This window comes from Syngnathoides biaculeatus, chromosome 9 (genome assembly GCF_019802595.1).
Source record: "Syngnathoides biaculeatus isolate LvHL_M chromosome 9, ASM1980259v1, whole genome shotgun sequence".
Lineage (NCBI taxonomy): Eukaryota > Metazoa > Chordata > Actinopteri > Syngnathiformes > Syngnathidae > Syngnathoides > Syngnathoides biaculeatus.
In genome coordinates, this window is record NC_084648.1 from 27,752,472 (window position 1) to 27,769,529 (window position 17,058).

General features: G+C 40.8%; 1 protein-coding gene across 4 annotated transcripts in view; it reads left to right on the top strand.

Moving 5' to 3' along the window:
* Positions 1-17,058, top strand: part of ugt8 (UDP glycosyltransferase 8) — a 31,662-nt gene that overhangs the window by 4,076 nt on the left and 10,528 nt on the right. For 3 of the 4 annotated variants that reach the window (XR_009796327.1, XM_061829167.1, XM_061829168.1), the window contains exons 2-3: positions 3,427-4,259; positions 8,936-9,078. Coding sequence is in view for 3 of the 4 variants with exons in the window: in XM_061829167.1 (XP_061685151.1) it covers positions 3,429-4,259; positions 8,936-9,078 (974 nt within the window). In the remaining variant the exon portion in view is untranslated. Of the gene's footprint in view, positions 1-3,426; positions 4,260-8,935; positions 9,079-17,058 lie in introns of those variants that run through there. The other variant, XM_061829169.1, reaches the window with a different exon arrangement.

A 17,058-nucleotide genomic window follows, 5' to 3' on the forward strand; every position in this document is an offset into this window, starting at 1 on the left:
ACTCATCACCTCCATGTAAGTCACTAAACATTTTCAGAACTGTCATTGTCACGGAGGCAGGCTAACATGGGAGACAGACACCAGGGTGGCCATTTGCAAACCTATCGTAACATGAAGTCGTAAAATGCCAAAATAAGTGACTGGGTATTCAGTCCACTTGTCACATAGGTTTGTCTAGAACTGCATTAAAATGGTGATTAGCCAACTCTGAAGGGTAAAATATCAGGCAAATCTGTACGTTTGAATAGAAAACAAAATATATAGTATAAAGCAAGAAACCGACTTAAACATGGGGACCGGAAAATAGAAATTAAGTAATAACCTATACATTTGAAAGTACATTATTATGATAAAGGTGGCACGGTAGCGCTGCTGGAAAGCATTGGCCACACAGTTCTGAGGACCCGGATTCAATGACAGCCCTACCTGTGTGGAGTTTGCATGTTCTCCCCGTGCCTGCGTGGGTTTTCTCCAGGCGCTACGGTTTCCTCCCACACCCCAAAAACATGCAACATAAATTGATAAATTGTCCCGAGGTGTGATTGTAAGTGCAGCTGTTTGTCTCTATGTGCCTTGCGATTGGCTGGCAACCACTTCAGGGTGTACCCCGCCTCCTACCTGTTGACAGCTGGGATAGGCTCCAGGACTCCCGCGACCCTTGTGAGGATAAGCAGACAAGAAAATGGATGGATGGATAATATAAAAAAATACATTACAGAAAAAGAAAATGTTTGTTCGTCTGACAATGGGGAATTTGTTTAAATATTTTTTTACTTTTTTCTTTAATTTTTTCGTGCCTTTAATGTTTGCATGTCAGTTTTATATGATGATTAATGTTAAATCCTTTGTGTTGGGGCAGGACGGTGGGTCAACTGGCTAGAGCATTTCCCTCACAGTTCTGAGGACTGGGGTTCAAATCCTAGTTTGCATGTTCTCACTGTGCTTCCGTGGGTTTTTTCCGGGCACTCCAGTTTCCCCCCACATCCCAAAAACATGCATGAATTGGAGACTTTAGATTGCCCTTAGGTGTGATTGTGAGTGTGACTGTTGTCCGTCTCTATGTCCCCTGCAATTAGCTGGGATCCAATTCAAGGATGTACCCTGCCTCCTGCCCGATGATATGTGGGATAGGCGGCAGCACTCACATGACCCTTATGAGGATAAGTGGCTCAGAAGATGGATGGATTAATGTTTTGTGTTGCTTTTTTTGTAAGAAAAGCACTTAGAAATTCAGTTTGATTGCTAATCACCTGGCAGCGCAGTGCACATCTGGTTAGAACATGGACCTCACAGTTTTGAGGATCAGGGTTAAAATCCCAGGCCTCGCCTGTGTAGTTTGCATGTTCTCCTTGTGCCTGCGTGGGTTTTTCTCTGGGCACGCCGGTTTCCTCCCACATCCCAAAAACATGCATTCATTGGAGGCTGTGAATTGCCCCGAGGTGCGATTTTGAGTGTGACGATTTTCTATCTCCATGTGCCCCGCGATTGGCTGGTAACCAGTCCAGAGTGTATCCTGCCTCCTGCCTGATGATAGCAGGGATAGGCTCTAGCACTCCAGTGACCTTTGTGAGGATAGGCGGCTCAGAATACGAATGGATTGATTGTTGATAATCATTTTCAGATTTTCGCCTTTCAGTTTTCTGATTTTTCAAAGGTTTAGAAAATGACCACCTGGACAGGATACAGGACATCCGCAACACTGGTAAGGATAAGTGGTATAGAACGGGAATGGTTGGCTTGCTCTACACGTGCCCAGCAACTGACTGGTAACTAGTTCAGGATGTAGTCTGCCTTTTGCCTGAAGTCAGCTGGGATAGCTTTGGACTTCTTGAGAACCCTAACAGGATAAGCGGTATAGTAAATGGATGGCTAGATGGAAGGTGCAAATGGTAAAAATGTTTCACTGCAGCGCCCTCTGATGAATCTGATGAATCTTTACCATATACTGTACAACAAAGGTGTGATAGTGAAATGTTGCAAGAAATTCCTCAATCCACACATCTGGATGTGGACAATAAAATGTAATGGGTTATTTTGTGGCCAATTTGTCACCATTTTAAAAGTTCAATGGAAATAGTGACATGGTCTTTGTGCAAACTTACCAACTACCAAACTCCCCAATGAATAGACATCGATAAAAAAAAAAAAAACCTTTGTCTCACACTTTCATGCTTGAAAGACCGATTTTAAACAGAACATGAGCTGATGCATCGCAATGAAGCAACACTGTGTGATACAGGGATGAGAATTTTCCGCCGATCGGCGGATTTCCGACTTTTTCAGACCCAAATGACCATTCTCGAGATAAGCGCAAATCTGTTGAGAAAATTTCAGGGGGTAGGGTATTGTTCACCTGCCTCTCGGTGGTGGGGTCCGAGCTGCTAGTTCAGCTTAGTGCTAGCACAAGCACGACTATCATATGCCGTTCTAACTTGCTCGGTTGTGTAAATATTTGCATTTTGCGACGTAAACATTAAAACTTGTTAGTGGTTAATCGAGTTTGACCATTGCCATTTACATGTGTTCTCGGTTCTCAGAAATCGCAGTGTAACTTGTCAGTTAGCCACGTAATGCCGCGTGGGACTTAGATAGCGCGAACTGAGCCACGGTATGTTCAAAGTTTTACGATAGTGAAAGTGTTAGAAAAAAAAAAAAAGGATGAAGATCGAGCGAGGGCAATTGACAAGGATGCAGGAAACAAAAACTGTTTCAGATGGGCATGGCTTGAAAAAAGTGTAACCGTGCAGATAGGATCAAAAACGGTATCAACATGTCTAACCGAACACATACAAAAAGTGGACATTCCCGGCAAAGTGCTGTGCACTCTGTGTTCCGATAGGAGCAAAAAATATCCATGAGGAAACTCAACACCCCCCCCCATCCACCCCTATCGACAGACATTTTCAGTGTTTTTCCAAATTGGTCATTCTCATCCCTGGTGATATTAATTCATCTATCTGTAAGGGCAGTGTGTTCACATGCTACTTTTTATATCTAGGAAGCACATTCAAATTCATAGTTGTTTCTGATGAAAATTTCCTCTATTTTTTTTTTTTAAGGATGGTATGGGCTCGGGGTGTGATTTTACAATACTTGAGAATAGTTCCTTGTGTTTGTGCACATAGAGAGCGACTTTTTTTTTTGGGGGGGGAGAATGATGATGGTGCTACCCACAACATAATAGTGATGGTTGTGAAAAGTGAATAGTTGAATAAGTCAAATCAGTGAAAAATGCTCAATTTAAATCGAGCAGCACATAGTCGTGTCTGCTAAGTGTGCAGCAAAATCCAAACAGCAACCATTTTCTTGAAATTAGCGTGATTTACCTGTGAGCTAAAACACAAATTTTGCACTCCAGTATTAAATGTGTAATGCAAGTATGATAATGATGAGTTGTGTTTAATATAAATGTCTTTGTCATTTTAGCCATGCTCCTGCCCTCATCTTCACTCCTCATCCTTGGCCTCCTTACGTTGCATCCCAGTGCATCACGGGCTGCTAAAATCATTGTGGTCCCACCAACCCTGTTTGAATCACATATGTACATCTTCAAGACATTGGCCACCTCTCTGCACCGGGCTGGGCATGAAACCCATTTCCTCGTTTCAGAGGGTCGTGAGGTACTCCCTTCCCCTCACTACAAACTACAGCGCTATCCAGGTGTTTTCAACAGCAGCACAGCTGAGAGTTTCCTGCAGTCTAAAGTCAGCAACATCTTTTCAGGCCGCCTTACATTTCTTGAGCTTTTTGACATTCTTGAACACTACAGTCAAAATTGTGATGCTATCGTAGGCAATACGGATGTTATGGCTCGCCTCAAAGGGCAAAAGTTTGACCTGTTGCTGGTGGACCCCAATGAAATGTGCGGATTTGTACTTGCACATATTCTGGGTTTGAAATATGCTGTGTTCAGCACAGGTTTGTGGTACCCTACGGAGGTGGGTGCCCCGACCCCGCTCTCGTACGTACCCGTTTTCAACTCACTCCTGACTGACCGCATGTCACTGTTCCAAAGGATTTCCAACACTGCTGTCTACCTCGTGGAGAATTTTGGAGTCCATTTTATTCTGATCCCCAAGTACGACCGTATCATGAGAAAATATGGAATAAAGCCGCAAGTGGCTATGACTGAACTGGTGCGAGGCAGCCAAATGTGGATGCTGTGCACAGATTTGGCACTGGAGTTCCCCAGGCCCACCCTACCGCATGTGGTGTACATCGGAGGGATCCTCACCAGACCAGCAAATCCTCTGCCACAGGTGAGTGCTGTGAGGTGTGCGTACACCAAATGATAAGTCCATTCATCCATTTTCCACATAGCTTATCCGCACTTGGGTCACGGTCGTGCTGGGGCCTGTCCCAGCTGACTCTGGGCGAGAGGTGGTTCCCACCCTGAACTGTTCGCCAAACAATAGCAGGGCACATTCACAATCACATTCAGATGGATGGCCAATTTGGAGTCTTCAATTAACCTCCCATGCGTGTTTTTTGGGATGTGGGAGGAAACCAGAGTACCCGGAGATAAGTCACACAGGATCAGGGATTTCAAACTTGGTCCTCAGAACCGTGAAGCAATGTGCTAACCAGTCATCTACTGTCCTGACCCACAAATGATACATAAGCGCTTGATTAAATGGGAAGACACTTGTGCTAATACTTTTACACTGAGAACTTCACCCTCGCTTGCATTTTATAGTACACGGATTAACCAATTAATTGTCATTTCAACAGAAAAGCTAATTTTATTAGTGATTTTTAGCATGGACGTATGTATAATAATTGTAGTACATCTTGCCGTTGGGAAGTTTGACTGCAATGTACCACCACAGCTCTGCTTTCTATTGATGCGACTCCATACTAGTACCCAGGTCTCAAAGTGTGAAGAGCCAACACAACATGGGTGATTTAAACCACTTCTCATTGTTTGTACTGACACGTCCTCATTGTCATGTTGTAACATTTGAGGATACCTAGAAAATAATTATCATTAAACTAATTACTATAATTCGTTTACCCATTTAGTGTACCTTTATTTTTTTTTTAGTGCAGTTAATTTCCCAGCTAATCTCCTTTCGAATAAAATGTGTCCTTATTGTAATAATATATCAGTGGTCCCCAACCTTTTTATCACTGCGGACTGGTCAATGCTTGACAATTTTGATGGGGGGGGCGTTACGTAGTTAGTTTGTTTTGAAAATCATTTGCATTGAATATCGAATACAATAAACATGATAATTAGTAATAAAATAAGAATATAATAATGAAATAAATAAACAAATCTTCAAAATAAGATACAGATACGCCACAAAAATGAATTTAAAGTGCATGAAAATTTTAACTCACCATAACGTTAAATCAATGGGAGCCCTAAGCTTGTTTCTCTCCAACGAGATGGGAATGTAATGGGAGACAATGACACCCGAGATGGGAACGTAATGGGAGACAATGACACCCGAAGTGTGTTGTTTATATCCAGTCTATTACATTGTTTTGTTTTGGTTGCTGTCACTCCTGAAAACCCCACTCCACAGATATGTCGGAAATGAGTTAAATCTTTGCAGCAGCTCTCGTAATTTAAACTTTCATGTGAGCGATTGGATTGATAAGGGATGTTTTTTTTTTTTTTATTATTAACTATCTTATTTCCGTGTGTAAGAGAAGCATCTGCCTCTATCTCTTCACAAAGCTCCTCAAATGCGTGAGTTAAAGGAGTGTTTTGATGTGGTTAATAACTTTATTTTTCTTGGAAGTAGTAGGCTCTTCTTCGATCTCATCACTGGGCCTTTTCCCCATCGAAAAGAAATTTTCCAAAGACGTGGTTTTTCTCGCTTTTCGCTTTTCTCGGGGGTAAATTTGGTGCTCAAGTGATCGAGATGTAACCCAGAGAATCTGGTCATTTTTCAAAATAAAAGATTTTTAAGACTCAGAAAAGAAATACAACAAAACTAATTATTAGTTCGACTGCCCAGTACCAATTGATTCAGAGACCGGTACCGGTCTGCGGCCCGGTGGTTGGGGACCACTGAAATAGATAATTATCGTGTCATTCCTTTTTCTGTTATTAGAGCTGCAGCTGTTGGAATATTATCATAATCTTAGTCTATTGATTAGTCCCTCAATTAAGCGAATAACAGGAAAAAGGTTTGTTTGATATTAAATTGGTTATATATATGTTGAATTTTTTTCTCATGATTATTTATCAACTCATATTGTTCAATAATTAATGAAGATCAAATAATTAATCAGTTATTAAATGAGAGTGTAATGTACTTTTTTTTTTTTTTAGAGATCAACTTCTTTGGCATTATTTGCAAAGGGTTAGTAGTTTGTCGACCACTTCTAAAGGTGTTTCAGGTTCAACAATGTAAATTATACGTTAATCAAACTTTTCATAATTATTCCACTTGGCAACGTGGTGGTTAATTGGTTTCTACTTCTGCCTGCCAATTCTGAGCTTGTGGCGTCAAATCCAAACTCTGCCATTCCAGGTGGAGTTTGCATTTTTTCTGGTAGTCTGGTTTCCTCCCAAATCCCCCCAAAACATGCATGGAATGTTAATTGAAAACTGTTTAGTTCTTTGTTTATTCTCTGTGTCCTGCACTTGGCTAGAAACCAGTTCAGGATTTACCCCCAGCTCCCACCCAAAAGTGAGTTAGGATAGGCTCCAGCACAAACGCGACCCCAGTTAAAAGAAGCGGGACATTGGGTGTATGGATGAATTATTCACTTCCTGGTTTGGTCCTTGTTAAATGGGCAAACATTTTGATTTATTTTTTTCAAAGCAAAAGATGTTTGTAAATTTAAATTAAACACAAAAATAATCAGACTGCTTTTTGGAGGACCACAGATACAGACACAGTATACAGCAGTGGTGGCCAATCAGTCAGAGGCTAAGAGCCACAGTTTTTAATGTGTTCTTGTAAAGAGCCACATCATTCGCAGTTACGCACACACAATTCAAGTAACTTTATTGACAGATGTTTTCATACATGACATACACCATACCTGAAATAGCTTTCCTCTCAGATCTGTGATCTTTGATCCACAGGTTCTCATTTTGGGGGGTTCTAGTGTAGTCCGTTCCGAGTGTTTCGCGACATTTTCACATGGCGCGAACGTAGGTGCCGCACAGTTCTGGTTGAAGAGATGCATGCGGCACCCGAGCCACAGATGTGAGACCAGCGAGCAACTGGTCAAAGACCCAAGGTTTGGCCAGGGCTGCTGTACGGTATTTACTGTTGATAAGCTGAAAACGGTAGATTTGGGTAATTTTGAGGTAAACATTGCCTCTAAATAATGAAATGATTATCACAAACTTTGTTGATTAATTTGATAATTAATTAGTTGCTTATTGATTACATAATTGTTGCACCTCTATTTGTGACCTTTTAGTACTGCTGGCTTGTCTCAACAAACTTTTATACAGGGCACCCTGAGGATGGCGTTGGTTTGAATGAATGTATTAAATACCTCCCCGAGAGGGAAGAGACTCATAGAGTTGAGGTTGATGGGGGTCAGTTAGCTGATGGTTTGGACAAAGAAAGCGCGGGTCGTTGGTATCTTGTGCGTGGCAGTTTTGGAATGCATCTCTCACCAACAGGGAGTATTGTGCCCTAATGTGTGAGGGTGTTAGAATGTAAGCGCAGGGAGAATGAGGCCATTGTTCTGTCAGAAGCCAGGGGACACTGAGACTTTTTTGTAGCGTCACTGTGGCTTCCTTGTAGGGACAGTCAGACTCCACGTCTGGGACACAGAGCCCAGTGTGCTGCTGCAGTTTCTCCGTGCCAGGGCCTGTTTTAGCTGCCGCAGCTGTACTATTTACCTATGTCAGTTGGACGTGGACCACACAAACATGGTGCCTCTCTTGTCACTCAGATTAGTGTCACTCCATCCTGCTCACATACTTACTGAAAAATGACCAAAAAAAAAAAAATTCTCTCACCTCATTTCTGTGTCGTTAAATTTTAATACTGCTGTAGCCTGTAATGCAAAAATGAATTCTTATACTCGGCCATTTTGCTGTGGTAGCATTGTTGATTGGAAGCAGATCTCGTTTTGACCGTTGTATTCAGTGGGCTATGTATTTTGGCTTGTTCTTTGGTAATTTTTTGAAGTTGAAAAACTGACCACCCTGAGCTGTAGAAATTAAAGTTTAACTGCATAAGGGGTACGGCTGTGATACTTTCAGCTTTTCAGCATTTTTTCTTTTAACAAAAGTATGGCAGATACCATCCAATGTGGTGAGAAGCTGTTGTTCTTTTTCACTTAAACTTAGTAACCACATTAAAGAACCTGTGCTCAGGAATCTTAGTCTGCATAGCTAAATCTCACCAAGTTTACGAAAGACAAAGACATTCAAATATTAGTATAGTGTGGGCACATGAGTTCAGTGTGTGTTACTGCATCCTGTAAATGTTTGATTATTATTGGCTTTTGAGAATTTAATGCAATTTTCTACATTTTTGTGATTACTGATGAGTTGTGACACATTTGACAGTCTTTTGGAGCTAACTCACAGTTAACAATAAAAGCAAATTCCTTACCTGAAACGGTCAAGATGAAAATTATATATTAGGTCTTTAAAACGGCAGCCTACAAACCAGTGGCTGACATCTCATTTTCACAACAGTTTATACCTGGTAAAGGCTTGTTAAGGGATTCATTTTATGGACTTATTTCCCATCTTTATCACCAAGACATTTTTAAAACATTTTGTAATTGTTTTATGACATCAGATCTCGTAAAATCATATATGTGAGCTGAATATTTTCTTAGATCAACACACTAATCTTTATTGGTGTTGACACAATCACTCTCTAAAGCAATAAACAGGGACTGCAAAATTGATTGCAGGAGTCTGAAGCAGTGCATACTTATACTAGCTTGTTTGTGTACAATTTAGTTACCTTTTCTAAATGTTTACGTATTCCCACAGGACTTTGAGCAATGGGTTAATGATACAACGGAGAACGGCTTTGTTGTGGTGTCCTTTGGCGCTGGGGTTAAGTATCTTTCCAATGACATTGCACACAAACTGGCTGGAGCACTTGCCAGGCTACCCCAGGAAGTCATCTGGAGGTAAAGTCTTTGTCCTTAATCATATATCACATCTATCACAGTGACAGAAGTAAATATTCTGAGCTTTAATGTTGTGATATTTTCCCCACTTGACTCTTACAAGTGGGTGCCATCTTGCTGGAATTTACAAACACTTGGAAAATCCTCCACAAGAATTTCATTGAAAAAACAATTTAGGATAAAAGTACATGATCTATTCCATTGCTCTTCTGATGAATAATGTTCACTTTGAGCTATTTTAGTGAAATTTGTTTTTTTCGGGCAAGCAGTGACAGAGAAACGTCACAGTACTTTTTGAGGGGTCAGTTTAGAGATCGTTTTGGAATTTTGGCTTGCATGAGATTAATAGTGGATATTTTTGACAGAAATTTGTCAGCTCAGTGGACAGGGTTTACCGAGTAGCATACGAAAGCTCTTGGTAAATCTACAATAATAACAAAGAAGATGTAAATTGTGGTTTTTCTGTCCGAGTATTGGGATTTTGTTTTGAGTTAGTAAATTGTGTTAAACTCATCAATTTATAATTTCCAAAAAGTTATCCATCATCAAGTTTATAGGTCGTAATTGGTCATAGAAATTAGTGCATTCAGAAGCAGATCTACAGTATGTACAGTAAATACTTGTAGGCTACATTCACATTGCTGCTCACATACATCCTTAGGTTGTGTTAAATTTTTAATAAGAAAAGCATCCTTTAAAATAACAGCGTGATTGATTTATTTTCTGTACCGCAGTAATATTTTTATTTGTCTCTTCCACTAACAAGCTCAAAAGCCTCTTTTGAATATGGAAAATAACATACGATCCATGCCACGGCTCGCTACTTGAAGTCAACGCAAATGGAAAAAAAAACTTGGTCCCGATGTATTATTTGCTTTGTTGTTATTAGTACACTTCCGATGGTGGTGGGACAATGTGTTAAACACAAAAACCGACCACATTGATTTGCAAATCATGTTCACACCACGTTTAATTAAATACACTAAAATATTTCATGTTCAAATTGATCAACTTTGTTTTTAGCAAATAATTATTAACTCAGAAATGTACGGCTGCAACACATTCCCAAAAAACCTGGGATAAGTGGCAAAAAAGAAAGAGAAAGTTGAGAAATGCTCATCAAACACCTGTTTGGAACATCCCACAGATGAACAAGCCAATTGGGAACAGGTGAGTGCCATAATTGTGTATAAAAGGAGCTTATCCGAATTGCTCAATCAATCATAAGCAAAGATGGGGTGAGATTCACCTCTTTGTGAACAAATGCACAAGAAAATAGTTTTAACAGTTTTAAGGACAATCTTCTTCAACGTACAATTGCAAGGAATATAGGGATTTCATCATCTACGTTCCATAATATCATCAAAAAAATCAGAGTCATAGAATCTGGTGAAATCATTACATCTAAGCGGCAAAGCCGAAAACCAACATTGATGGCCTGTGACCGTCGATCTCGGGTCACTGCATCAAAAACTGTCTTCTATGTGTAAAGGATATCACCACATGGGCTCAGGAATACTTCAGAAAACCACTGTCAGTAAATACAGATCACTGGTACATCTGGAAGCTCAACTTAAAATTTTACTATTCAAAGCAAAAGCCATTTATCAACAACACCCAGAAAAGCTGCAGGCTTTTTGATGCAAAGTGGTAAAGTGTTCTTTTGTCTGATGAGTACACATTTCATTTTGTTTTGGGAAATTGTGGACGGCGTGTCCTCTGGGCCAAAGAGGTAAAGAACCATCCGGACTGTTGTGGAGACAAAGTTCAAAAGCCAGCGTCTTTGATTGTATGAGGCTGTTCGTGCCAATTGCATGGGTAACTTACACATCTATGAAGGCATCATCCATCCAACCATTTTCTACCGCTTCTCCGGTCGGTTTGCGGGGGAAGTAGCTTGAGCAGGGATATCCAGACTTCCCTTTCCCCAGCCACTCCCAGCTCTTCCCAAGGTGTTCCCGGGCCAGCCGAGAGACATAGACACTCCAGCGTGTCCTGGGTCATCCCCTTGAGTCTCTTTCCAGTGGGACCCCCAGCTTGGAGACTTTAATTGTCAGGTTTACCAGTTAGATATTTATTCAACATGACACAAAAATGAGAGAAGACAGTTCAAGTTTGACAGCTCATGAGGAAAGAGAAGAGGAACTGTCTCATAAAATTCACTACTGGACTCTCTGGTTATCCTTTCCTCAACACCTCTATTTATTTAGTTTCAACCATATTACCAAATATTTTATATTATCGAGTTTTATATTACAAAACTAAAAAAAATATATACTGTATTTTGTGATCGTAGAATGTTTTAACTAAAACTTTCTGATATCGATCCTGTGAGGGAGGACATGAAGACCATGGGTGTTAGAGAGGAAGATGCACGAGATAGGCTTAGATGGAAAAAGATGACATGCTGTGGCGAACCCTAATCAGGACAAGCCCAAAGGAAAAGAAAAAGAAGAAGAACACCTTCTTACCCATTTACGTAGTGTCTCTGAATGCACCTCTCACATGTAAACATGAATGGTGGCTGCATTGAATAGGTTGCTATGTACGTTTATCCCCTGACATATGAAGGCTCAACTTAGAATGGTCAATTGGGTTTTGCCACGGAAGTCCTGAAAAAATACATTTTGCATTTTTTTGCTGATTGGTTTTTATGTCATAATTCACTGATCCGATAAGTGATGTTATTAATCAACTCTGAGAAAGACATTTATTCTACGTTGCTGTCATGCACAGTATATCTGAATCTAAATCCTAGTTTATTTTTATATAGTATTTACTGGATAGATTTTTCTGTGCTTGATGTAGTCCTCTAAATATCTTACTGCCAATAAAGCTATTAAAAATAAAAACTGTGCAATGGCAGAGACAAGGCAGCTGAGAGATGACAGGTAATGCGGGGATCAGACGACAAGACAAATTTGCTCTTTCACGATTGCACTATATCAGACTACTGCAATAAAATCTCGTCTTTTTTTTTTTTTTAAACAATCACCGGGCTTTATCTGGTCAAATCAAATGTGATTGAATGCACTTGTTACTGTGGGGATGACAATGCGAGTGGATCATGGTGACTGTATTTTAAGAAGAAAATGGGGGGAAAATGAGTGTTTGTGGTCACTGGTGCTCAGGACATGAGAGATCTTTGTGTATGTTTGCTGAAGGTATGTACACATACTTTTCATGGGAGATGGCTCACAAGCCATCAAAATTTTCCGTAGCCTAGCAAGCTAATGCTACCGCTTGTGGTTGTTTCCAAACATACTGCCGTTTTGTTGACCAAATGATATTGACTAGAGCAGGAAACATTTTATATTGAAAAATCTCTCGGCACACAAACAAAAATGTCACAAAACGTAGGTAATTGCTTGATGTACTAACTGCTATCTAGTAAAAGACCATTACTTTGTTGTCTGTCACTATGCCTCACTGGCATAAATACATTTGTGAGCAAGTATACAAGTATATACAGTAAATCAGGGGTGCTCAATGGCGGTCGATTGCGAGGCAGTTTTGGTCAAAAATAAAGAAAGACATCAGCCTATCATCCATCTCGATGTTTGATTCAGGTGTGGCCAATACATCAATTGAACGCACATAAAGGCGCGTTCTAGCAAGCTGGCGTCCTATTTACGGTCTCTCTTTTACTTTCTTCACGGCAGTCACGGCAATGCTACCCCATCCTCACCCCCATCTGTAGATCGCGAGAGGCTGGCTGTTGAAAAGTAGATCTTGAGGTAAAAAAAAATCTTGGAACCCGTGCAGTAAATGAACAGATCATTTAAATGGACTCATTCCTCCATCTGGTGATCAGAACAGTTATAGGTTATCATTTTTTTTAACTTCCTGATCAGTAATCAGCTCCAAAAATCCTGACCGTGTGAAGCATACGATTATCTTGGCCCGTACTAATTGCTGTGTGGTAACAGGATGTGTGGGAAAATAATCGCCGCAAAAGCCTGCAATGCAGCAATAAATCTCCAAAATACGTATCAAAAATTCTGCAATGCAGAGAACCTATAACAGATGAACCAGATAGTGTGGCAGTCAACACAGAGCACATGAAATTACATATTTCTTTGCATTCCAGCAGTTGTAAAAAATATTGCTGTCATTTGTTGGCCTGTATTTCTGATATATGAAGCGCCACGATCCGGCTGTGATCTTCCAAAATGAGTGAACAAGAAAAGAAATGGGGGCTGAGGAGAATGCGGGGGGGATTAAGCCCAATGAATCGTGTCATTGATAATTGGCCTGGATGAATGTAGGCTTTGATTGGCAGCACACTGACTTAGTGTTTTGTTGTAGAAAGGGAGATAAGGATGTGTATGACATTATGACAAGTGACCACCATCTTTGTGGAATTTTGTCAAACAGATGGAATGAGCCTATAATCTGTGTGTGTGTGTGTGTGTGTGTATGTATATATATATATATATATATATATATATATTCTGCTATTCCTTTCGGCTTGTCCCGTTAGGGGTCACCACAGCGTGTCATCTTTTTCCATCTTAGCCTATCTCCTGCATCTTCCTCTCTCACGCCAACTGCCCTCATGTCTTCCCTCACAATATCCTTCAACCTTCTCTTTGGTCTTCCTCTCCTCTTTGCCTGGCAGCTCCATCCTCAGCACCCTTCTACCAATATGCTCACTCTCTCGCCTTTGGACATGTCCAACCCATCGAAGTTCTGCTCTCTCAAACCTTGCATTCCAAATGGTTCTCTGCTCTACCTTTGTCTTTATAATCTTCTTACCCACCACCAGAGTCATCCTACACACCACCACCCTACACTGTCTAGCTACACTCTCCCCTACCACTACTTTACAGTCAGTAACCTTCAGATTACATCGTCTGCACGAAATTTAATACATGCGTACTTCTACCTCCGCTCTTGTTGGTAACACATTGGTCCTGCCTCTTCTGGAAAAAAGTGTTCACAACTGCGATTTCCATCCTTTTGGCAAAGTCCACCATGATCTGTCCCTAAAAGTTCCTTTCCTGGATGCCGTACTTACCCATCACTTCTTTGTTGCCCTTGTTTCCTTCACCAACAGGTTCATTACAATCTGCACCAGTCACAACTCTTTGTCTGTCTGGGATGCTCAGAACTACTTCATCTAGTTCCTTTCAGAATTTGACTTTCAACTCTCGGTCACATCCTACCTGTAGGGCATAGCCGCTAATCACATTATAGATAACATCTCAATTCAAATTTCAGCCTCATCACTCTATCCTTTAAAATAACCCCTACTCCATTTCTCTTCCCATCTACTCCATGGTAAAATAAATTAAACCCTGCTCCTAAACTTATAGCCTTACTACCTTTCCACCTGCTCTCTTGGATGCACAATATGTCAACCTTTCTCATAATCATCATATCAACCAACTCCTGAGCATTTCCTGTCATAGTCCTAACATTCAACACTCAGTTGTAGGCTCTGCGCATTCCTCTTCTTCTTCTGCTGATGAATCCACTTTCCTCCTCTTCTTTGTCTTCGATCCACAGTAGCTGAATTTCCACAAACACCCTGCAGGTTAACAGTGCTGGGCGCGGGTGTTCTTAACCCAGACCACGACCAATCTGGTATGGTATTCTTTAAATGAACGCTCATATTTGTTTGGCACAGTTTTATGCCGGGTGTCCTTCCTGACGCAACCCTCTGCATTTATCTGGGCTTGGAACCGGCCTAAAGATTGCACTGTTCTTGTGCCTCTATAGGGGTGCATATAGGCAGAAGAGTGGGATCAGCTGGAAAGCATTGGCATCACAGTTTCTGAGGTCCTGGGTTCAATCTCGGACACGCCTTTGTGGAGTTTGCATGTTCTCTCCGTGCCTGCGTGGGTTTTCTCCGGGGACTCCGGTTTCCTCCCAAATCCCCAGAACATGCAACATTAATTGGACACTCAAAATTGCCCCGAGGTGTGATTGAGAGTGCGGCTGTTTGTCTCAACGTGCCCTGCGATTGGCTGGCAACCAGTTCAGGGTGTACCCCGCCTCCTGCCCGTTGACAGCTGGCTCCAGCACTCCCTGCGACCCTTGTGAAGATAAGTAGCTAAGATAATGGATGGATGGCTGAATATATATTACTAAAGTACATGAACTCTCTGACTGCTCACACAGCTTTTCTCACAAATAATGTTCCATTTGTGCTGTTTAAAGGTCAACTGACTCCATATATACTTTTTAAAATAGATATTGTAATGAAAATACATATAATATTATTCACTTCAATGTCTATGAAAAAAAAAAGAGCGTAGAGCGTGTCATTCATGCGCAAAGTTGCAGAAGTCTCACTAAATATCCCAGTGGCAACCATATTACCTGCGATGTCATTTACAGATGTCACACTGGGACAGTTGCCATTGAGAAGTGTGGCATCTGCTATGGCAGATGAACAAGAGATTTTTGTTTTTTTCTGACACCCCTTCTGAGACTGAAGCTCGTTTCGAAGAAGAAGACATCTCAGAATCAAGTGAAGTGACCAGGGTAATATTACCCTACCATTTCGAGCCATTTTTAGATGATTCGCGGAGCACTTCTAACTAACAACAGACTCCCCGACAGACGGACGAGGAACCCGATGAAATATTCAAATTGACAGGCCTATAATTATTAAATTTCCCAACTCTTTGACAAGTCTTGTGTATGTAGCGTACTGAGGCGGACCCATGCCGGGCAAAGTAACGACTTCAGGGGTGGCTAGACACCAGTGACTGGTGGGCAGGGAGAGCTCCTTTTTCCTCCCCGCACACGGCCAAACCACCTCACCCGATCCACTTCCGCGTCAAAGCTAATGCCGGGGCATCCGCCGGCGGGCGACAACAACGCTGGTGTACTTTATGAAGTTATGACACGGATCTTTTATTACATTCTGAGAGAAGAATTACGTCGTTGGACGCGATTGGCGCTTTTTATTATTGCTGCTTTCAGAGAAGTTTTTCGAGTTTGGTGACTATATGTCTAGTTAGCTAGTGAGCTCGTGTTACATGCTACTAAACTCTCTTTGTACTTCTATTTTGTTATTGTTTTGTGTTTTATTGTATTGTGTTACTTGTCTTAAACGCAATACTAATGCTTTGTTAAATTTTGCCGGTTTGATCAAGGGGATTTTTTCTAAATTCACAGGTAACATCTGCTACAAACTGTGAGACAAATTAGTCCCCCACAACTATTATTTTTTTAATAGCTTTATACACACCTGCCTGTCATTTAGAACCCACAAAGCTCTCGTCCTTTGCACTTGTGCAATCCATTTTTCACGACGAACCGGGTGTTTTGGAAAAGTGTGAAGAGTGAATTCCTCCTCCCGAGTGTTCAATCAAAATCCATCAATACAACAAGCATTTTGGCTAAATACAAGTAATTGTTCGCCGGTACAATAGCTATAAACCAATATCAACACTCGACCCCACTATTGCAAAAAACGTCACTTCCTGGTTCTTCTCCAACATGGCGGGAGATGCAAAAATCCATGTACAACAACATCCTGATGTGTGGTGAAAAAACAGATGGGTCCATTCCGGCTGACTTTTCAAATTAAAAACATACTAAAAATTGTGCTTTACGTGTCAGTTAACCTTTAAATTAAATTTGAGCTTACATGACACCGTTTGAAGTGTTGGAGAATCCTTCATAATTTCAACCAGTACAGGATTTTAGGTGGATATTTCCAAATTAAATATTTCAGGATATCAAAGAAGGGATTCTCTGAGTAGTAGAAGAAATTATTTAAGAAATAATAAAGTTTTACCATTTTACTTATTTAAGGTGCTTTTTTGACATTTGACATATATTGACTATATCACAAAAAAGGTTTCCCATAAAGGTATTTTTTTTCCTCATACAAAAAAATACCTCCATTGTTCCAGAACCCATCATCCGATTTTCTAAATTCATGGTGTGTTGAACCATGTCAAGTGGACATTCCAACCAGACTCCGCATTTTAATAGCCATTTTTTGGCATTTTTGAGAAA